A 24,000-nucleotide genomic window follows, 5' to 3' on the forward strand; every position below is an offset into this window, starting at 1 on the left:
GCTATCCCACTCCTAGGCCTATACCCAAAGGACTTAAAATCAGCATACTATAGAGATACAGCCACATCAATGTTCATAGCTGCTCAATTCACAATAGCCAGACTGTGGAACCAACCTAGATGCCCTTCAATTGATGAATGGATAAATAAACTGTGGTATATATACACAATGGAATATTACTCAGCTATAAAGAATAATAAAATTATGGCATTTGCAGGCAAATGGATGAAATTAGAGAATATCATGTTAAGTGAGATAAGCCAATCTCAAAAATCCAAAAGGTGAATGATCTCACTGATAAGCGGATGATGACACATAATGGGGGTGGAAGGGGGGCAAGAATGGAGGAAGGAGGGACTGTATAGAGGGAAAAGAGAGGTGGGAGGGGTGGGGAGAAGGGAAAAAATAACAGAATGAATCAAACATCATTACTTTATGTAAATGTATGAATATGCAAATGGTACGCCTTGACTCCATGTACAAACAGAAACAACATGTATCCCATTTGTTTACAATAAAAATTAATTAAAAAAAAAAAGAACTCCAGAACCAGACAGACTTCAGAATGAATCCCAGTTTTGTCCCTGCTGTGGAATGACCCTTGGAAATTTACTCAAAGTTACAGTTTTCATCTGTAAAATGAGGTAATATAGGACCTGTGATTCACTAATTTATCATACCTACTGAGTGCCTATCACAGTCCAGGCACTGTCCTAGGCTTTGGTATACATCAGTGAACAACAGAGACAAAAATCCCTGCCTCTTGGGAGCTTACTGTCTAGCAGAGGATAAAGAGAGCAAGAAAGAAACAGGAAAACTAGGTGATAAAGCAAAGCAGGGGTGGGAAGAAGAGTTTCAGGGGAATGCTATAATTTTAATAGGATAGTGAGAGCAAGCATTGCTGACAGGGAGGACTTGGAGAAGATTAGAGAGCCAGACACAGAGATTACTAGGGAGGGGTATTTTAAGGTAAGGGAATAGCAAGTTCAAAGGCCCTGAAGTGGAAGTGGTCCTGGAATGGTCAAGGAAAGTGAAGGGGGCCAGTCTGATCAAAGCAGAGGGAATGAGGAGAGAGTAGTGGGAGATGAGGTGTTTAAATGTGATCTGAGCACCAAATAGTACAGGATGCGCAGGCCACTGGAAGGACTATGGTTTTCACTTTGATGATGGGAAGTCATTTGTTTTATTTTATTTTACTTTTTTTCATATTTATTTCCTTTTTTTTATTATTGTAAACAAATGGGATGCATGTTGTTTCTCTATTTGTACATGGAGTCAAGGCGTACCATTTGTGTAATCATAAATTTAATAGGGCAATGTTGTTTGATTCATTCTGTTATTTTTCCCTTCCCCCCACCTCTCCCACCCCTCTTTTCCCTCTATACAGTCCTTCCTTCCTCCATTCTTACCACCCTCCTTCTCCCTAACCCTAAACCTAACCCTAACCCTAACGCTAACCCCTCTCACCCCCCATTATGTGTCATCAGCCGCTTATCAGCGAGATCATTCATCCTTTAGTTTTTTGAGATTGGCTTATCTCACTTAGCATGATATTCTCCAATTTCATCCATTTGCCTACAAATGCCATAATTTTATCATTCCTCATGGTGGAGTAATATTCCATTGTATATATATGCCACAGTTTCTTTATCCATTCATCAACTGAAGGGCATCTAGGTTGGTTCCACAATCTGGCTATGGTGAATCGAGCAGCTATGAACATTGATGTGGCTATATCTCTGTAGTATACTGATTTTAAGTCCTTTGGGTGTAGGCCAAGGAGTGGGATAGCTGGGTCAAATGGTGGTTCCATTCCAAGCTTTCTGAGGAATTTCCATACTGTTTTCCAGAGTGGCTGCACTAATTTGCAACCCCACCAGCAATGTATGAGTGTACCTTTTTCCCCACATCCTCTCCAACACCTATTGTTGCTTGTATTCTTGATAATCGCCATTCTAATTGGGGTGAGATGGAATCTTAGGGTAGCTTTGATTTACATTTCTCTTATTACTAGAGATGTTGAACATTTTTTCATATATTTGTTGATCGCTTGTACATCTTCTTCTGTGAAGTGTCTGTTCATTTCCTTAGCCCATTTGTTTATTGGATTATTTGTATTCTTGGTGTAGAGTTTGTTGACTTCTTTATAGATTCTGGAAATCAGCGCTCTATCTGAAGTTTGCGTGGCAAAGATATTCTCCCACTCTGTAGGTTCCCTCTTCACATTGCTGATAATTTCCTTTGCTGAGAGAAAGCTTTTTAGTTTAAATCTATCCCAGTTGTTGATTCTTGCTTTTATTTCTTGTGCTATGGGAGTCCTGTTAAGGAAGTCTGATCCTAAGCCAACAAGTTGAAGGTTTGGACCTACTTTTTCTTCTATAAGATGCAGGGTCTCTGGTCTGATTCCGAGGTCCTTGATCCATTTTGAGTTGAGTTTTGTGCAGGGTGAGAGATAGGGGTTTAATTTCATTCTGTTGCATATGGTTTTCCAGTTTTCCCAGCACCATTTGTTGAAGAGGCTATCTTTTCTCCATTGCATATTTTTGGCACCTTTGTCTAGTATGAGAAAATTGTACTTATTTGGGTTTGTGTCCATGTCCTCTATTCTGTACCATTGATCTACCTGTCTATTTTGGTATCAATACCATGCCATTTTTGTTACTACTACTTTGTAATAGAGTTGGAAGATCTGGTATTGTGATACCCCCTGCTTCGCTCTTTCTACTGAGGATTGCTTTAGCTATTCTGGGTTTTTTATTCTTCCAGATGAATTTCATAATTGCTTGCTCTATTTCTGTAAGGTACACCATTGGGATTTTAATTGGAATTGCACTGAATCTGTATAGCACTTTAGGTAGTATGGCCATTTTGACAATATTAATTCTACCTATCCAAGAACATGGGAGATCTTTCCATCTTCTAAGGTTTTCTTTAATTTCTTTCTTTAGTGTTCTGTAGTTCTCATTGTAGAGGTCTTTCACCTCTTTTGTGAGATTGATTCCCAAGTATTTTATTTTTTTCGATGCTATTGTGAATGGGGTAGTTTTTCTAATTTCTCTTTCTGAAGGTTCATCACGTATGTATAAAAATGCATTGGATTTATGAGCATTGATCTTATAACCTGCTACTTTACTGAATTCACTTATGAGTTCTAAGAGTTTTCTGGTGGAATTTCCAGGTTCCTCTAAATATATAATCATGTCATCAGCGAACAGGGATAGTTTGAGTTCTTCTTTTCCAATTCATATCCCTTTAATTTCTTTGGTTTGTCTAATTGCTCTGGCTAGACTCTCAAGGACAATGTTGAATAGAAGTGGTGAAAGAGGGCATCCCTGCCTTGTTCCAGTTTTTAGGGGGAATGCTTTCAGTTTTTCACCATTTAGAATGATATTGGCCATGGGCTTAGCGTAGATGGCCTTTACAATGTTAAGGAATGTTCCCACTACCCCAATTTTCTCTAGTGTTTTGAGCATGAAGGGATGCTGTATTTTATCGAATGTTTTTTCTGCATCTATTGAAATAATCATGTGATTCTTAACTTTAAGTCTGTTGATATGGTGAATGACATTTATTGATTTCCAAATGTTGAACCAACCTTGCATCCCTGGGATAAAACCCACTTGATCGTGTGCACTATCTTTTTAATATATTTTTGTATGCAATTTGCTAAAATTTTGTTGAGAATTTTTGCATTGATGTTCATTAAGGATATTGGTCTGAAATTTTCTTTCCTCAATGTGTCTCTGTCTGGATTAGGTATCAGTGTGATATTGGCTTCATAGAATGAGTTTGGGAGGGTTCTCTCCTCTTCTATTTCATGGAATACTTTGAGGAGTATCGGAATGAGCTCTTCTTTAAAGATTTTGTAGAACTCGGCTGAGAACCCATCTGGTCCCAGACTTTTCTTTGTTGGTAGGCTTTTAATGACCTCTTCTATTTCATTGCTCGAAATTGATTTGTGTATGTCCTCCTCGTTCAGTTTAGGTAATTCATATGTCTCTAGAAACTTGTTGATGTCTTCGAGGTTTTCTGTTTTGTTGGAGTACAGATTTTCAAAATAGCTTCTAATTATGTTTTGTATTTCACTCGTGTCTGTTGTGATATTTCCTTGTTCATTCCGAATTTTAGTAATTTGAGTTTTCTCCCTCTTTCTCTTTGTTAGTGTGGCTAAGGGTTTATCAATTTTGTTTATTTTTTCAAAGAACCAACTATTTATTTTGTTAATTTTTCCGATTGTTTCTTTTGTTTCAATTTCGTTGATTTCGGCTCTGATTTTAACTATTTCCTGTCTTCTACTACTTTTGGTGTTGGTCTGCTCTTCTTTTTCTAGGGCTTTGAGCTGTAGTGTTAAGTCGTTTATTTGTTGATTTCTACTTCTTTTGTTGAATGCGCCCCATGAAATAAATCTTCCTCTAAGTACTGCTTTCATAGTGTCCCAGAGATTTTGATATGATGTGTCTTTATTCTCATTTACTTCTAAAAATTTTTTATTTCCCTCCTGATGTCTTCTATTATCCATTCATCATATAATAGTGTATTATTTAATCTCCAGGTATTGGAGAAGTTTCTGTTTTTTATTCTGTCATTTATTTCTAATTTCAATCCATTATGATCTGATAGAGTACAAGGTAGTATCTCTATCTTCTTGTATTTGCTAACAGTAGCTTTGTGGCATAAAATATGGTCTATTTAAGAGAAGGATCCATGTGCTGCTGAGAAGAAAGTGTATTCGTTCTTTGTTGGATGGTATATTCTATATAAGTCGGTTAAGTCTAAATTGTTGATTGTATTATTGAGATCTATGGTTTCTTTATTCAATTTTTGTTTGGAAGATCTATCCAGTGGTGCAAGAGGTGTGTTAAAATTGCCTAGTATTATTGTGTTGTGGTCTATTTGATTTCTGGAATTGAAAAGGATTTGTTTGACATACATGGATGAGCCAATGTTCGGGGCATAGATATTTATGATTGTTATGTCTTGCTGATTTATGCTTCCCTTAAGCAGTATGTAATGTCCTTCTTTATCCCTTCTGACTAGTTTTGTCTTGAAGTCCACATTATCTGAAATGAGGATGGATACTCCAGTTTTTTTGCTGTGTCTGTGTGCATGGTATGTTTTTTCCCATCCTTTCACCTTTAGTCTATGGGTATCTCTTTCTATGAGATGAGTCTCTTGCAGGCAGCATATTATTGGATTTTTCTTCTTAATCCAGTCTGTCAGTCTATGTCCTTTGATTGATGAGTTCAGGCCATTAATATTCAGGGTTATTATTGTGATATGATTTGTATTCCCAGTCATTTGACTCGTTTTTGTTTTTTGACATGACTTGGTTTCTCCTTTATTTGGCTATTCCTTTAGGGTAGTTCCTCCCGTTGCTAATTTGCATTGTTGTTTTTCATCTCTTCCTCATGGAATATTTTGCTGAGAATGTTCTGCAATGCCGGCTTTCTTTTTGTAAATTCCTTTAGCTTTTGTTTATCATAAAAGGATCTTATTTCGTCGTCAAATCTGAAAGTAAGTTTTGCTGGGTATAAGATTCTTGGTTGGCATCTGTTTTCTTTCAGGGCTTGGTAAATGTTGTTCCAGGCCCTTCTAGCTTTTAGGGTCTGGATTGAAAAATCTGCTGATATTCTTATTGGTTTCCCCCTGAATGTAATTTGATTCTTTTCTCTCGCGGCCTTTAAAATTATCTTTATTTTGTATGTTAGGTATTTTCATAATAATGTGCCTTGGTGTGGGTCTATTGTAGTTTTGTATATTTGGAATCCTATAAGCCTCTTGTATTTGGTTTTCCATTTCATTCTTCAGATTTGGGAAATTTTCTGATATTATTTCATTGAATAGATTGTTCATTCCTTTGGTTTGTTTCTCTAAGCCTTCCTCAATCCCAATAATTCTTAAATTTGGCCTTTTCATGATATGCCATAATTCTTGTAGATTCTCTTCACAATTTCTTACCATCTTTTCTGTTTGGTCAACTTTGTTTTCAAGATTAAATATTTTGTCTTCAATGTCTGAGGTTCTATCTTCCAGGAGTTCTATCCTATTGGTTATGCTTTCTATGGAGTTTTTAACTTGGTTTATTGTTTCCTTCATTTCAAGGATTTCTGTTTTTTTTTTTTTTTTTTTTTTTTTCAGTATCTCTAACTCTTCATTGAAATGATCTCTTGCTTCCCATATTTGGTCTTTTAACTGTTGATTGATGCGATCATTTAATGCCTGCATTTGCTCTCCCATCTCCTCATTTGCTTCCCTGATTGTTTTAATTATATACATTCTGAACTCCCTTTCTGACATTTCTTCTGCTGTCATTGGGTTTTATTGATATAGTATCTAGATTTGTTTGGAACATTTTCTTCCCTTGTTTTCTCATATTGGTCAGATGTCAGTGGGACTCTGAGATATTGCAGATTTCCTCTATTGGCTTATAGTGTCCCTGTAGATTTCCAGTGTATTACCTCCCAGCCTTCAGTAGCCTGAAGTCTTGGAGGAACTTGATAATGCAGTGCTTCCGAAGAAAGCTGCCCCTAGCCTGCTACTGGTTCCAGGGCTTAGAGCTGGCTATGTGTGGAAAGGCTCTCCCTGGGGGTTCTATTCTGAGATGCTGGCCGTGTGGGAGGAGCCCACCGCCGGAGTGAGCAGGGCTACCTGGGGAAGACTCTAGCTGCCCTGCCCTGCTCTGATAAGCTGCCCCTGTCCGTGTCTGCCGCCCAGGCCGAGCTTCACCCGGTAGGGGAGACTCACCCCATGGCTCTATTTTTGTCCGAGTCTCTCAATGCCTCCCCTTCTTGAATCCTGAGTTCTGGAGCGACTACAGATGCAGTCACCCTCTAGTCTGCCATCTTGGATCACCCCGTGGAAAGAGCCTGAGGCTGGAGGGGGCAGGGCCGCCTTGAGTAGTCTCTGGCTGCCCTGCCCTGGTCCCAGAGGCTGCTTGCGGGTCGGAGCTCTCCGCTGGCTCGGGGACTTGTGGCTGGCTCTGTGTAGAAAGGCTCTCACTGGGCAGTCTGCTCTGAGAAGCTAGCCTTGAAAGGCACCTCCCGCCGGAGGGAGCCAGGCTGCTTGGGGAAGTGCCTGGCTGCCCTGTCCTGGTCCCTGAAGCTGCCTGCAGGCCGGAGCTCACCACGCTGGCTCAGGGACTTGGAGCTGGTTCTGTGCAAAAAGGCTTTCACTGGGGGGCTTGCTCCAGGAAGCTGGAGAAGCTGGCCGTGTGGGAGGAGCCCACAGAGTCATTTGTTTTAAAGAGATCATTCCAACTGTTGTGTGGAGAGCATACTGTAGAGGGCAGTGGTGGAAGCTGGTGGACAAAATAGAAGGTCATAGTAGTAAACCAGGTGTGAGGTGATGGTATGGACAGGGTGGTAGTGGTGGAGGTGATTGGATTATGAATATATATCAAATGCAGAAGTTCCTCTGTTTCCCAACAGACTGGCTGTAGATGTGAATAAGAGTCATGGACAATGCTGTTTTTTCACCTGAACAAGTAAAAGATTGGTAGTGTCATTAACTGAAATGGCAGTTCTGCAGGAAGAACAGGACTTCCATTTGGATCTAACAACTTTGAAAGGCCTATTGGTGCTTAAAACCATGAGACTGGATGAGATCATCAAGGGAGTAATTATATATAGAGAAAAAAAGAAACCTTGACATGAACTGTGGCATACTCTGATGCTAAAGAGGGTGTTGAGATAGGGAGGACCAGCAAGCGAGGAGGAGAGGCCAAAGAGATGGGAAAGAGAGTGAGGTGGTGTATCTTAGAAGACAAGTGAAGCAACGTGTGAAGGAAGAGAACGTGATCAATTAGGTCAACTACCACAGCTACAGCCAGTGAGATGAGGACTGTGAGCTGATGTAGCATGAGGGCAGGTGGTCACTGGTGATCCTCACAAGACCGTCTCAGGTTAGTGGCAGTAGTGAAAGTGTGATAGTAATAGGCTCAGAAAATAATGAGAGGAGAGATTTAGAGAAATACTGTTCTCAAGAGAAAGGCAAGTTATAAGAGAAAAAAAAGAGAGAACATTCAAAGAAGTATTAAAATATACGTGTTTTTGTTGAAGAAGGACCATTCTAGAAAGCACAAAGTAGGAAATGAAAACAGACAAGGAGATATGGATGGGGACCCAAAAGGGGTTATTATAGATCTGAATAGAGGAGATGAGGAATGACCTGGGTGTCAGGGGCTTCTCAAGTTCACGGTCCTTCATAGTATACAGGACAATGAGATGTGTCTGTGATGCTTTTAGAGAAGTGTAGTGGCAAGACTGTGAGTTCAGAGGGCAAGGGAATTTGGGGAGCCTGGCCACCTTGTTACTCTGTTCAAAGAAGGCATGGAAGCTAAGGGAGACGATATTGTGAGGATTAAATAAAACATAAAAAGTAAATAGCGGGGTGCCTGGCAATTAATTGAGCAATAAATGTACAAATACTTAAAAATGTAGCTGGGCACATAAAAATAACTGGGCTCATGCCTATAATCCCATCTATATGAGAAAATGAAGCACAAGGATCACAAGTTTGAGGCTAGACTGGGCAATTTAGCAAGACCCTGTCTCAAAAATTAAAAGAACTGAGGATATAACTTAATGGTAAAGTGCCCCTGGGTTCAATCCCCAGTACCAAAAAATTGTTTTAAACTATTTTTACAACTAATAAGAGAAATGAGCATAGTTATCTTTTATATGGTCCATTTCAAATGGAGCTTTTAGTCATTTATATCAAAATTTGGAGTCAAACCCTGATAAGGCACTTTACCAAACAGTGTTTTATGGGAAAATTATACAACTTGATGTACTGTATGTCTTCCAGTAATGCAGACTATCCCAATCTCAAGGTTTCCAGATAATGTGTTTCCTTTGTATCACAACAGAGCGTTTGTCACTAAAAATCCTGTTTGCTTTTCATGATTCTTTCTGAAGTCTTTTTAAAGCTTGAAACATTCAATTAAAATTTGATGAAAGTACATTAGTTAAAAATTTTACTTACCAACTTCCTGATTTTCCAACCAACTTCACTCATATATATACTATCACATTCAAATTAGTTTTTTAGCAACATTAACCAAAAGAACAGACATCCTCTGTGCTATTTTACCTCATTTATACATCATGTGTATCTTTATATATTAAATTATCTATACTCACAGACTCACCTTTGAGCCTTTATTTTAGAATATGCTTATAAGCCTAACATCCAGCTTAATGCCTAACCCAGAATAAACACTTGATAAATAGACACTGATCTAATAAAAGTTTATTAGTTTCTCAAAGACTACCAGCTTTCTTTGTTCACCTGTGGAAAAGCAGTGGTACTCAAAATCCAAGTGAAGTAATTAAAACAACTATATAAATACTTAAAGAGCCTTGTTATTCTCTCTTCATCAAGAGATCTGGGATTTATCTGTATCTCTGGACTCTATTCAGCACTAAGAGAAATAAATTTTGGATTAAAATTTGGACTGCAGAAGAGTTGGTAGGTATAGGTAAAATGACAACAGAAAAATATGTCAAGAAGTCAAAGATCAGAAATAGGGAAGATGAAAATAAATTATAAATATATATAATTTTTTCACTTTAGCATTAAGAAATTATTAAATTATGCTAGCAATGTTTAAAGGTAAAGTATATTTTTTAAAAAGTCGGGTTAAGTTGACAAAAATAATTTGCTATTTGAAGGTGCTATGACTATATGTTTCAGAAAATTTGTTTTTGGTTTCTGGTTACTGGTTTATTATTATTCATGTTTCTAAGATTAACATCATATTTTAATAATGTTGTTCTAACAACAGACTTACATTTCATTGCATGTGCTAGCAGTTCATATTGCTGTTGAGCAAGAACCTGAAGTTTATCTTCCGAAGTACCTCCTTGAGAGAGATCTTTAAGTAAATCTGTATCTAAATTTTAAAAATAAATAAATACTTTAAAGTAAATTACTATTAGGTACTTTTAATATTTTGCTGTTATCACACTATTTTGCAATCATTTTGACTATTAATGAAAATTTTCATGGAAAATACTCATTAAAACTAAATAGGTAACATTAAAATATATTGACTTAAAAATTTACAAATCAATAAAGGTAATTAGTTTTAGTATTGATTTCAATAAGAATATATAAAATATTTAATATTGTTTTTCTCCAAGTTTTCTTTTAGAGAATCATCTAAGCAGTCATAAAAGTCATTTAGATTCAGAAAAAAAAAATTCAATCTGGATAATGCAGAAAAGAGAAATAAGATTTATTTTCTAAAATAGAAATTGATAAGCTATCATCAACTAATTTCAATAACTTAGAAATTAATACAAGTACCTTCGTGTTCATTTAAGATAAATTCTATTGGATTACTAACACCCAGATCTGAACAACGAGGCAGCAGCAGAATCACTTTAACTTTCTGTAACCTCTGATCCTTTGAGTCAATGTCAGTAAATGTCTCAGGAAGTATTTCAATATCTGGGGGGAAAACACAGAAAAATTAATGTAATTTAATCAGCAAAAAAAAAATCTAAAGGCAATATATGATTATGTATATATATATGTTTATCTTATATATATATATTTATCTTAAAACCCCTAATCCCACAAAAACTCATTTTAATAGCATTAGGGCATTAGGAAAGAGTACTCTCTGATAACCTCCCAAAGTTAATACAGGAACTTTCTTAATGGATTGCTATTTCTACCTAAGAATGATTTTTCAAAAGTAAAATTAAATTTTTCATTCTGAACTTCAGGTTCAATTTAAAATAGCATGCTAGAGTAAAGGAAATGGGCTTTAGAAGCAGAAAGACTCAAGTTTGACTCCAGGTTCACTATCTACTAGCTGTATATCTTAAACTTTCTAAGCCTCCATGTCCTTATTCATGGACTGGGATGGCTTCTTTATGTAACTGGTGACCATCAAGACAAAGTTGGTAAGCTTAGCATGGTGTCTCATATACAACAAGGATAGACAATAATATTGGTTATTTTCTCTTTCCCATTTTTTACCCCTTTTATATTCTGTCATCCCCAGGGTAAAAAATGGCATCCCTACCTTAAAACCAACCCTTTGTTTGAGGCCATCCTGGGCAACACAGCAAGGCCTTAAGCAACTTAGCAAGACCCTGTCTCAAAATAAAAAATAAAAAGAACTGGGATGTGACTTAGTGGTTAACTGCCCCTGGGTTCAATCCCCAAACAAAACAGAAACAAAAAAATAATCCCTTGAGAAGAGGGCAAGATTACCAAAGAAATAAACCCTGATTAACACACTGCCAGGAACCACAGGGATAAACAAACACTGGAAAAAGAAAAGTCCTCTCGTCTTCCACTTCATCCTTGTCTCTCTAGGACTCTCATTATAATAGCTGAGCCAGTTGGCAATGGGGAAATGGATAATGTAAAGCACAGTTCCAGTACCAGTATCACGAAGTTCAGAGTAATGAAGAGGTAATGAAGAAATACGGGTCTAGTTTCTGAATACACTTTTTCTTGGTTCTTCTCTTGTGGCTCCTTTTCTGGATCCCTCTTATTTAACTTCCTGATCTCTTAGTATTGGCGTGTCCAGGAGTTAGCCTTTGGATTTCTTTCCTTTACCATAGCTATACTCTTAAGTACACTAAGTATACTTATTCTTAGTGGTCAGGACATTAAATATTATCTACACAATGACAAGTTACAAATTTATATCTCTAACAACAAACTTCTTTCCTGGACTACAAAAGGTGTGCCTAAATGCCAGCTTTACATTTCCACATAATGTTGAACAGACATCATAAACCTAACATGAGGGCTAAGGATGTAGCTCAGTGGTAGAGTGCTTGCCCAGCAAGTGTGAGACCCTGGATTCGAGCCCCAGAACTGTAAAAAACAAAACAAAACAAAAAAAAAGCTAACACAACTAAGACTTAGTGGATCCTGACTCTTCCCTTCTCTCACAACCCACATCCAATCCAATAAGCATGATTTCAAGAAATATTCAGTCTGTTATTTTCAAAACCTCCTCCATTACCACCCTGGTAGAAGTCAATATCTTTACATACCTACAGTTTTAAAAACTGCCTAACTGATCTCTCCACTAATACATTTTACCTTAAACTATTTTCCAAATAGTAACAAAATACTTGTAAACATGTCACTCCTTTGCTTGAACTCCACTAATGAATTCCCGTCTTATTCAAGGTCAAGTCCTTTAGCATAGAATGCCCTATTTTTGTTTCCAGATATACTCTGTGACCTCATCATATTCTTCACTCAATCTGCTCCAGTCCTATCACTTCCTTACTGTTCCTGGAACATGCTAAATGTGCTACAACTTCAAGGTTTTTATTCTTACTATTCCTCTGCTTTGAATGCTCTTCCCACATATATCCCTCATTTTCCTCTGGTCTCCAACAGTTCATTGAAGTCTCCTGTCAAATACCCCTTTATCAGAAAGGTCTTCCCTAATCACCATCTGTTAAAAAAATAAATAAAAAAGAGCAACCTCTTTACAACACTTTCTATCTTAAGATATTGTTCTTCATGTTTTGTTTCTCTCCATCTTTCTTAACCTATTGTTCTTCATGGTTTTTTCCCTCCATCTTTCTCATACTATAGTGTAAGCTTCATAAAGGATCCAAGTTTGTTTCACTGCTATATCCCCAAATAGATACCACTGCCTGACACTTAATAACATGCACCAATAAACATTTGTTAAATGAATAAATCATTAAAATTTTTTGGTGGATATTTCCTTTTATTAATACTATTCTTTTTCATCCCACTAATACTGTCTTAAAAATTCTCTTTCTACTGTTTAGAAGATCAATATTATGTTAATAAGATTCACCCATGATATCCATTGTGGCAACAACTTATTTTGTATAAAATTCTATGGTGTAGATATTTAGGTTGTTTGTAGTTTGAGGCTATCAAAAATAATGTGCTATATTTTGGATGTGGTGTGTCCCTAAGCAGTCCTGTGTTAGAAACTTGGTCTCAGTGTTCCAACCTTTGAGAGGAGAGGCCTAGTGAAAGTAATTAGATCATTGAGAATACAGACCCCAGAAAGAACTGACAAGGGTCCTGTTGAGCGAGTGAGCCCCCTTTCAGGGTGTCAGCTTAACTCTATGGGGTCTCATTATACTCTATAAGGCACTAATGCCACTCAAGGGCTCTGCCCTTACGATTTCATCACCTTCCAGAGTCCTCACCTCCTAAGCCATCACCTGGGGAGTTAGAATTTTAACTCATCAGGGGGAAACAAATAGACCACAGCATATGTTTGCCATATGTGATTACTAGAGTTCACATGTCTTCTTGAATCTTTAGCTTAAAGTCTTTTCATTTTGGAAAACTCTCAACCTGAAATACAAGTAATTGTTTCTTCCCATTTCCTTTCCTCTCTTCCTGAGATTCCAACCACAATACACATGGTATCAATAGATCACCGAGTCTCATGGATCTCTTTCATATTACTCAAACTTCTGTGCCCCTATGCTTTAGTCTGGATATTTCCTTCTAGCCATCAGTTTACTTCTTTTTTTCTTTAGTTTAGTTTTTTTTTTAATTTACTGTTAAACCCATCCATTTATTTCTTTTTTTTTCTTTTTTCCTTTTTATTTCGTACTGGAGATCAGACATGCTCTACCACTGAGCTACATTCCAGACCCACTTATTTCTTAATTTCATATGCCATATTTTTCCATTCTAGAATTTCTTTTGGCTTTGGTGGGGGCAGCACTGGGGCAGAACTGAGTTATATCCCCAGCCCTTTTATTTATTTATTTACTTTTATTTTGAGACAGGATCTCTATAGGCCTTGAACTTGCAATCCTACCTCAGTGTTCTGAGCAGCTGGGATTACAGGTGTATATATACCATGTCTGTCTTGGCTTCATTTCTTTTTAAAAAATCATTATTATAGTTTCCAGTTCTCTGCTGAAATCTAAAGCTTGGCATTCAGTTCCTTCAACACATTAATCATAAATTACTTTGAAGTCCACAGCTGTTATGTTCAGTATCTGGATCCTGTGTGGATCTGCTTCTATTGAAGTATCTTCTCTTTATTTGAACATCTATCACCTCGTCTTTTGGCTAAGATCAAATGTAGACTCTGTTATCAGTTTAATATTTGATTCATTACTTTTCTTCTTATTTATCTATTTTTTTTGAGTGCCAGACATTGCATTTGGAAAAATTTAGGAGATAATTGGAAACTTTGGATGATGTTACTTTCTTCCAAAGAGAATTTACTTTTGCTTCTGGCAGGCGAAGAGTGGGCCTAGCCTAGTGGGCACTTGCACTCCCAGATCACCTTAATCCAATTGGGAATTAAGACAACTGGAACTTGGGCTCTAGTACTTTGGAAGACTGATCATTATCAGGTACCCTGTGCTCTAAGTAAAATCCTGGGTATTTATCAGGTTACCTCTCTTGGTCAAGATCCTGAATTCTACTTTTTGCCTCCTTGGCCTTGTGACTCTATCAAAAGTTTTGCTCACTTTTTCTGCCTCACTGAGCCTATAATAAAATGTGATCTTTAGTATGCACAATTGAATGGAAATTAAAAAAAAAAAAAGGGAGCCTAAAAGATTTGGTTTTTAGACCTTGATATTATCTTTGTCAATTAAGCCTTATGTGACTATGTTCTTATTTATTAAATGATGAGCTCCATCTACTTGAACCAAATGTTGTTTGAGTCTCAAGTTACATCACAAGTAAATATCAAATACTATTCCAAAGTACCAAGATATTAATTACTTTAACCTACAGTTGTTAAACCAACATTAAAAAAATGAAAACTGATGCAATATAGATTAGTTCGAATTTTAAGAGTATAGTTTACTATGTGGAGATTTTACATAACAAAAGTAAATTAATTCAAACATTTTTAACATCTTTAAAATCCTGTAAAACCATAATCACCATACAAATATATATTTGTACGTACTTTTACATCCCATTTTTGTGAAAAGGTTATTTAAGTCAGGATTCTTGTCTTGTGAGTTTATTCCACATACAAATATTTTTGAAGTATTATTACTTGTTAAGATTGACATATGGGCAACTGTGTACCATGAGCCTGTGTTGACCATTAAGACGTCATCATCCAAATTTATTAAAGATTTTACAGAATGAACAGCAAGACTTCGAGATTTATCCTACAAGATAATAGTATGATTAGAATTTCAAAGAGTATGACTGAAATATAAGCTGACTTCCTTTTTGCTTTAGATAAAAGAAAATACTTGGAATATTTAAGGAGATACCTAACTCTTTTTAGTTAAAAAAATATTTTAATATATGTCTAAAGAAAAAGTTAACAAATACTTCTGATAAATATATTTGTAACACAGAGCTTAACTTCATTTAAGCTAAGTAATAAATATCACTTAATTTTTTGTATAATACACAATGCTAAAACCTTTAAAATATAATTAATAGGTTAGAAATGTCTTCTCTTTTTGCTCCCATTCTTACCACTTCATGAAAACCCACTCTCTGGTTATTGACATTTTTTTCTTCCCCATTACATTGTTACCTACACTACTACTAGCTTACAGAAATTAAAATTATGATATTTGAGAATACTATGAAAGAAGGGCTTCTGCTATTGACCTCAGTTCTTGATAAGACAGGAGATTCTGCCCAGGAATATGGGTGTGGGGGAGAGATAAATTTACCTTAGACTGTTAAGGTGAATTTGAGGCAAGAATTGGAATCGAAGAATGTAAAAATGAATTTCACCTAATTATTTCATTCCACTGAAACCACATTATATCTCACATTCTCTTCCTATATTGATACCCATTGTGCACCTCTTACAAATCAAATCTATGAGACTACATTACAGAGTATGAGGAAGTTTTACACACTTTTTTTTTTTTTTTTCCAAATGCAGGATGGCCTAGTATTTTCCACAAAACTGGAAGAAAGAAAAGGTCTCATTGTAGCTTCTCTCAAATCTTTTGTTACAAGGGGGGAAAAAGTACACCTTCCAGTTGTCAGTAATCTCATTTATGAGTCTTGGGAGGAGAATATGTTCTTTACAACTTCATGTGAGATTAAGATGACAAAATATAAAGGGAGCACTGACTGCAGAGTTGTTAAAATTCAAGGTGACAAATGAGGCCTTATAAACCTTCCTGGTAATCCATAAGAAATATAAACAATGAGGTTTTATTTTTAGAAAGAAGCATCCTTTGCTAAATAGGATTGTTGAAAATCATAATGAAAGTAAATAGTTTACCTGAAAAATAAGTTTATGATCTTTGAAAAGATCTATATTTATAAGATCTTTTTTAAGATGAGATGGAAAAATTAAGACATCATAGCAATGTTGGTCCACAGCAAAAACTTTATCATCAATATGCCATACAGATTTGACTTCATTATAGCCTTTTTTCTTCAAATTAATAAAAACTTCTTCAGGGCTATAAGTATACAACATCAAGATGTAATTGCAAAGATAATATGTTAAGAATATATTTAACATTAACACCTTTTTTCTGCAACAAAGAAAATTATCACTGCATATATTGCATCTAATGACACTCACAATTTTAGCTAATAATAAACGATAATTAGAAACAAAAAAGTTAACATGTAATTTGGTGGTAGGCTCTGGAATTAAACTATGATTCTCTAATTATTCCCTTGGATGTGTCCCTTCACCCTTAAAAAGGTAATATTTCTTATCACATATTTTAAAGGAGAAGACTTGAAATGTGAATAAAGAATTTGTTTGAAACTCTTACCTGATTTTACAAGTATTTATCCAAGCATAAAGTGGCAAAGTAGAGGCCCTTAGTTCCTGTTTCCTAACTATTTCTGGCAGAATATGGTAAATTGAAAGGGCATCATGTTTGATTCGACATCTTGCCAATGCTGCGGCCAATTTTGTCTTAAAACTAGAAACAGAAAATCAATTTTTGATGACTACTGCATTTGAGACAAGACTGTTAGTTCCCCATTAGAAATATGAGCAAATTACTTCCAGAACTTTAACCAATTCATCTATAATTTCATTTCAAATGGTTGAAGCCTAAAAGAAAGATTTGTCATATATGAAAATAGAAATTCAATAATCTTGATTTCCTTCTTCTATTTTGCTGCCCCTGTATAGTTGGGCATTCCTCAAAATTTATACCTATTGTTAGTTGAAAAACAAATATTTTTTGGTGGAAAGGATGTAGGATTTAGAGTCAGACATACCTGAAGTTAATTCAGGTTGTATCACTTAACAGCTGATAGAATGTTCTATCACTTAATAGGTATGTTACCTGATATTCAGGAATGTTACTTAATATTCTTTGGCCTCAATTTTCTCATCTGAAAAGGTGGTCAACTTACTTCAATATTAATGTAGTCATTACCAATGAAGCGTACAAAATATTTAGCACAGTGTCTAGTCCATAGCAGGCACTCACTAGAGGTTAGTTATTATCATAGATGTCAACAATATAATCTTGAGAAGAATAAAACAATTTCATGAATCTGTATAAAATTCTGTCTGATTGTGAATATCCCATGCCTCAAAATTCCAAATAACAGAAAAGAAAAACAAGAACTCGTTAGTATCACCATGAAGACCCAATAAATCCTTCATAAATGAGAACACATATTCCTAGGACTTTTGTGGTAGGAATCTAACTGAAATAAACTTCAAGAATGTCTATTATAGAGAATACAAGCAACAATAGGTATTGTTGAGGATGTGGGGAAAAAGGTACACTCATACATTGCTGGTGGGGTTGCAAATTGGTGCAAGCACTCTGGAAAGCAAAATGGACATTCCTCAGAAAACTTGGAATGAAACCACCATTTGATCCAGCTATCCCACTCCTTGGTCTATACTCAAAGGACTTAAAATCAGCATACTACAGTGAGTAGCTACACCAATGTTTACAGCAGCTAAATTCACAATAGTTAGATTGTGGAACCAATCTATATGCCCTTCAATAGATGAATGGATAAAAAAAAAACTGTGGTATATTACACAATGGAATATTACTCAGCCATAAAGAAGAATAAAATTATGGCATTTGCAGGTAAATGGATGGAGTTGGAGAATATCATGCTAAGTGAAATAAGCCAATCCTAAGGCTGAATGATTTCTCTAAGTGAATGATGATACATAATGGGGGGTGAGGGGGAGCAAGCATGGAGGAAGGATGGATTGTGTACAGGAAAATGAGGGGTGGGGAGGGGTGGGGGAAGGAAAAATAATAGGATGAAACAAACATCATTACCCTATGTACATATGTGATTACACAAACGGTGTGACTCTACTTCATGTACAACCAGAGAAATGAAAGTTGTATCCTGTTTGTGTACAATGAATCAAAAATTTTTAAAAATTTTTAAAAAGATGACTGAAATAATAAATAAATAAATAAATAAATAAGCCTCAAGCATAACCTTGAAGAAATGAGGAAAGGATGTCACAAATGTCATGAACTTGATGTGTGGTACAGAAAGAAATGGACATTCTCAAGAATAGGTGTCAGGTCCAGCTAACCTGTTTCAAAGACTGATGGGAGGCAGGACAAGGGTAGTAAGTGAAGAGTCAGTTATATTTCAGCACCAACTACTAAATACTTTCTTTTCCTTGTGGCTGTACGCTCCCTTGTTTAATCTTCATATCTCTAACAGCATGAGAACTTCTCACTCATGGAAGTATTTATGTGGGAATGCATGTGCAGTTATGAGAGAAAAAGAACACGGGGCACTTAGGGAGAACAGGAAGGGTCATCAAACATTAAGCCCACAATAAAATTAGACTTGTTTAGTCCTACGTCTTAATGTCACAGAACTACAGCAGGGGATCTAAAAACATGACAGAGTACATTAAAACACACCAAAGAATAAAATTAATATAAAGAAGGTGAAAAAAAAAAAAAAAAAAGGTGAGTTACTATTCTATATTATACATCAGGAAATGTTTGATTACAGAGTATTTCTGATAAAACAGTATTTCCAAATACCTACCTTAGTTCACATTTATAATAATAAATGCGACTGACTGAATTCTTCAATTTGTATGTTATCACAATTGCCCATTTTTCTTTTACCAGCATCCCTGTGCATACAGTCAGAGCTTCTTTTCTAAATGTTAAACTATAATTATATAATTCTTGAGTCTATTTTTTTATTTTTATTTTTTAATTCTTGAGTTTAAATCTTAAATCCATTAGCTATAGAAAAGAAAGTGAGTGAAAAGATCCAGAGCCCAAATCACTACGAATCTTATATACCATGCCTAGAACATTGGAACTTTTTTCTACAGGAAATAGGCTGTGGAAAGCCATCCATGTCTAGCAGAATCAGGCCTGGCTGAGCCATAGAATACAGAGGTCCCCAGAACTGGCAGTCATGAGAGACTGTTTCAGATAGCCTGGGGTAGGTGACCCTGTGCAGGTGGCTCTCCACCTGAGGAAATGCTAATTATCTAAGCAAATGGCTTCCCTAACTCCACCCCATCCTGTTCCTCACAGAAGAAGCCCCTCCTGTACCTGTAGGACTATAAATAAAGGGAAGTTGGGCTTCTCCATGTTGTTAGAGGCCAGATCTTGGCATGGCCCAATCTGTCACATCCACTTTCATTTGAAAAGATTATTGACTCTTCTGTTTATTTGATTAGATAAGTTTCTCAGTGATTACTCAATAGCTGGCACCATCTTCTGACAGAAATCCTTTCCCTCATCCATGCTGGATGTGGCAGAACCCCCCACAATAGGCCAGAAATATCAATTAATTCATTGAACAAATATTTGCATTCTTACTATATACTCCAGGCACTGTTTTAGGTTCTAGAAACAGGTGAGCAAGGAAGAAGCTATTCCTGACATTTAAAAGTTTAGTCTGGCAAAACGGGACAAAGAAATTGTCTTTAAATATCCTAAGTACTAATGACAAGGAAAGGCAGAATGCTGTGGTGGCACAGGAAGGGGCACTTTATGGCAGTCAGGAAGGTTTCCCAGGAGTCGTATTTCAGCTAAGCCATAGGCAATGAGTGGAAGTGAGCCAGGAGAAAGGGAGGGAGACCAGGACAAGAGCTTTCCAGTGCTCCAAGCGAGAGAGCCTCATATATGGAACATCTGCCAATTCTGGAATACATGCCTGAGATGGTGAGAGATTTTCAGAGTGTAGGTTGGGGAAAAGGAAACAAAAGTGAAAGTTTGGAGCGGGCCAAGTTTATGGGAGGGGGAACCTAATAAGGTCCCCAGGCTTTGAGACTGCTTTACCAAAAGGTTCAGGTCCAGCCATCAGGAAAAAAAGAACAGTTGACTCTCACAGGGACTGACGCCCAGCTTCCAGTTGTTTTGAATCCTGATTAGACTGGGTCATCTGGACTTTTCGTGCCCCATGTCTAGCTACTAGGTGCCAGAAGCAAAGTATATACGCCTAGGCCTCAAGTGAAATAAACTCATATATAGATTATTGAAGTACATGTACTATACTACAGTGTGCCACAAAAAACTTTACACCTGCATATACCGTCTGGAAGTTATTCTCAATGTTTCTATTTACACTAAAAACCCACTGGTTTGTCTCCTGCAACTAGATCCTCTCCCCTTCTGAAGGGTGTTCCTCCCCACCTCTTTTCATACCATTTTCTTGGTAGGTGTCCCTATCTCACTGTGTCTTTGGTGCACACTTGGCCTAAGCCAGGATCAAGTGATTTTTAGGACGTAGCAGTAGAGAGACAAGCCAGTTTTTCTAATGAACAAACATTCCCCCCAACTTTTTTTTTTTTTTTTTCCGTTTGCATTGCCAGGGTGGAACCCAGGGCCTCGTGCATGCTAGGCCAGCTCTCTACCACTGAGCCGCTTTCCCAATCCTCCCCTTGTGTTTTTGTTTTTTAATGAAATATGATTTTTACTCCTTTTTTACTTTTTTTCCAGAATATTTATCTAACATATTAAAATGTTTCTCTAAGTATTAATTGAATATTTTCTTGACAAAAGATAATGTTATTCTTGAAAATCATAAAATCAGACACCATAGAGGCACCCGTTTCAGAATCTTCACTAGATAAGTGAAATAGGTAGAGTTTCCAAAGAAGAGCTAGAGAGAATATGAGAAATAAAAACCCATAAACAAGTGTTTAAGGGGCATTTTGACAAAAGAGAAACTCTAGAGCATTATAGACAATGAGAGGAATGGGAAAGATAAGAAAATGAATATATCTGAGCAACTATGATTTATCTGCAGGGTTGTTTTAATACTCATAAGTCATTTGATGTAATTTACCTTACTACTCAAAAGTATAGAAAAGAAAAAAATCAATGGTCATTTCAGCTTTCCAAAATTTGGATCTTTGTTTTCTTAACTCAGCAAGATTGCCACTTTTTACTTCCTGCATTGCAGTTTGGAAAGTACCCCAGGCATGAAGCCAAGACTATTCTAAGGCTCAATTCATTTGTTTTTGTCATCTCAGGAACAAAGTTCCCATGCTGTTTCTTGTCTAATATCCAAAACTTTTACCTCATGCATTTTATCCAGTTTTCTAGTTGTTTACAGTGGGAGGACAAGTCTGATTCAGGACACTCTATCATGATCATGTTACATTTTTAAAATACCACTCTACCTGCCATGTGGAAGGGATTGTGATAAAGTAAGAGTTACAGGCAAGAAAACTTATGAGGAAGCTGTCATAGTAGTCCAAGTGATAGATCATGGTGGCATGGGTTTGGATGGCAAAAGTAGAAATAGAAATAAGTGGACAGATTCAGTAAGTTTTTGAACTGGAGTTCCAGGACTTCATTCATTATGTATGGCAGGGTCCATAGAGGGGAGGAAAGGAGAATCAAGGATGACAGCTAGGTCAATGGTACCTTCATTGTAACATGAAGACTTCAAGCTGAACAGTTTTGAGATAGTCTGGGAGGACGGAGTCACTAGGTCCTTCTGTACTACCTCTCTATTGCCTATTTCACTCCAATTCCTTCCCATGAAAGTTCAACAAATTATTTGGCAGAAGTAGAGTGTTAAGCAGGTGGAAAGGTATAGGGAGCAAGAAGGAAGAAACAGCACTCTCTCTCTCTCTTTTTCATGAGCTATAATTATTTTTATTAGAGCTTCATAGTTAAACATAGTAGTTGGGTTCTTTCCAACAAACTGATACATGCATGGAAATCTATTTCAGTTCATGATCTCCCCCTTTTCCCTGCCAGTCTCCTTCCCCTCTCCCATTCTCCTTGATCTATCATATAGTACTAAAAACACAATTGAATTGTATATAAGGAATGAGTTTTTAAAGACCTTGCGTATGTCAAAAATTATGATAGGTCATCTAGCATCTCTGAAACCATGAATAAACGAAGAAAAGGTACAATGTGGTACAGAGAGGTATAAGTGTGAAAAAACACAAGTTTCCCTGAGAAAGATGACAACAAACACAATTTTCCTACAGAGAAAATCATTCTCATTCAATTTCTTGCTAATTATTTCTTCTAGCACCTTTTAAAATGAACCTTTATCCTATCAATAGACATTTACTAAAGTATACTTTGAGTTTATAGTGATGCTACTTCCCAACAATATCCAGTCTCAAGTCCCAGAAGATCTCCAGGGGTGGCCTCTACGGTATTGTTTGCAGTTGAGAATTCTACTCCATTAGCTGTGGAGGACTGGTTCAAAAGAAGGCACCTGACCCACATTCAGCCAATCAAAAATCCTCTCATGAGAATTTAGACTGGTAAGTTCTGTTTTGTTCTTATGTTTGTTTTATGGTGCTAGGGATTAAATGTAGGGCCTTGCACACACTAGGCAAGTGCTCTGAGCCATACCCCAGCCCTACTTATGGGATTTAGAATTGGGATATAGAGATGGTAAGTTTGCCTCCATAAAGAAACTACCATATGGCTATCACATATAAGCTCAGGTACTGGGGTTGAACAGTAGGAGACTTTTCTGCATGAACAAAAGAAGCAGAGAAGACAGAAGTGCAGAGAAAAAGAGAATGAAGCATATATTAGGAAAGAAGAGATAAAGAAGCAGCTGGGCACAGTGGCATGTGTCTATAATCCACACAACTCAGGAGGCTGAGGCAGGAGGATCACAAGTTCAAAGTCAGCCTCAGCAATTTAGTGAGGCCCTATCTCTAATAAAAAATGTTAAAAGGGCTGGGGGTGTGGCTCAGTGATTAAGCACCCCTAGGTTCAATCCCTGATACCAAAAAAAAAAAAAGGCAAAAATAAAGTCCTGACATCTTTCCAATTCCTGACTTCAGTCTCTTTCTGAATCCTTGAATTCTATCTATAAGAACATGATCCCAATATCCATAAGGATATTCTCCATTTTTACTCAAGCTAACTGAAGGGGGTTTCTATTACTTGAAAGCTAAAACTCTGGATTAAAACACTGTGACTTTCTCTTTGTATGTATATTTTCCCAGCACTGCTCTACTATTCTCTGTAATTCAATTACAAAATACAAGCATTTCTCCTATAGCATATAATGAATTGAGCGTAATAATGAGTATTATGTGACTGATCAACTTGGTTTAGTAGGGGAAAAACCTATGGAGTTGACACCAATGTAATAAGATCTATCAAGCCAGAAGGAGGGCAGTGTATATTATAGGGAAAGGGAAAAACCTGGGGAATTAGGAGTCCCTACACAGTCGGTCACAGAATCTGATTCCTCTGGCCTCCTAAGACATTCCCTCGGCCTGTCCAACTCCTGCCTGCCTCACTAGCTCCCTTAGCTAAAGTCTACTGCTAATGAAATCACAGTCTGGTCTTTCTTACTTGGCTAGAACCCCATGGCTTTTCTGGCTGACTCAACCTAACCTCAGCTCTCAGCCCCTCTAAGACTGTCAAGATGGCCAGGCAAACGGAAACTGAGAGAAGCACAGGAAGATTGAAACTCAGAGTCTGTCCCATAGCATATTGTTCCACCAAGTTTTCTGTCCCCATCCTGGATGCCTGTTCTGGAAAGCAGTATGGGCAGGGAGGTGGTTCCCCCAAAACCCAAGTGGTAAACATAAGGTAGATCCTCACTGATCTAACAGAGAAAGTACATATATCC

The 24,000-nt window shown here is 36.8% G+C and overlaps 1 protein-coding gene across 6 annotated transcripts in view; it reads right to left on the reverse strand.

Annotated features, from left to right (window-relative positions):
- The window catches only part of NSUN7 (NOP2/Sun RNA methyltransferase family member 7), a 45,874-nt gene that overhangs the window by 14,938 nt on the left and 6,936 nt on the right, over nucleotides 1-24,000 (reverse strand). For 5 of the 6 annotated variants that reach the window (XM_079152841.1, XM_079152839.1, XM_079152840.1 and 2 more), the window contains 5 exons: nucleotides 16,722-16,874; nucleotides 16,214-16,397; nucleotides 14,915-15,125; nucleotides 10,309-10,452; nucleotides 9,791-9,892 (listed from right to left, as the gene is read on the reverse strand). In XM_079152841.1, the coding sequence (XP_079008967.1) occupies nucleotides 9,791-9,892; nucleotides 10,309-10,452; nucleotides 14,915-15,125; nucleotides 16,214-16,397; nucleotides 16,722-16,874 (794 nt within the window). The remainder of the gene's footprint in view (nucleotides 1-9,790; nucleotides 9,893-10,308; nucleotides 10,453-14,914; nucleotides 15,126-16,213; nucleotides 16,398-16,721; nucleotides 16,875-24,000) is intronic. The other variant, XM_079152842.1, reaches the window with a different exon arrangement.

Source organism: Sciurus vulgaris, assembly GCF_902686455.1.
Source record: "Sciurus vulgaris genome assembly, chromosome: 9".
Lineage (NCBI taxonomy): Eukaryota > Metazoa > Chordata > Mammalia > Rodentia > Sciuridae > Sciurus > Sciurus vulgaris.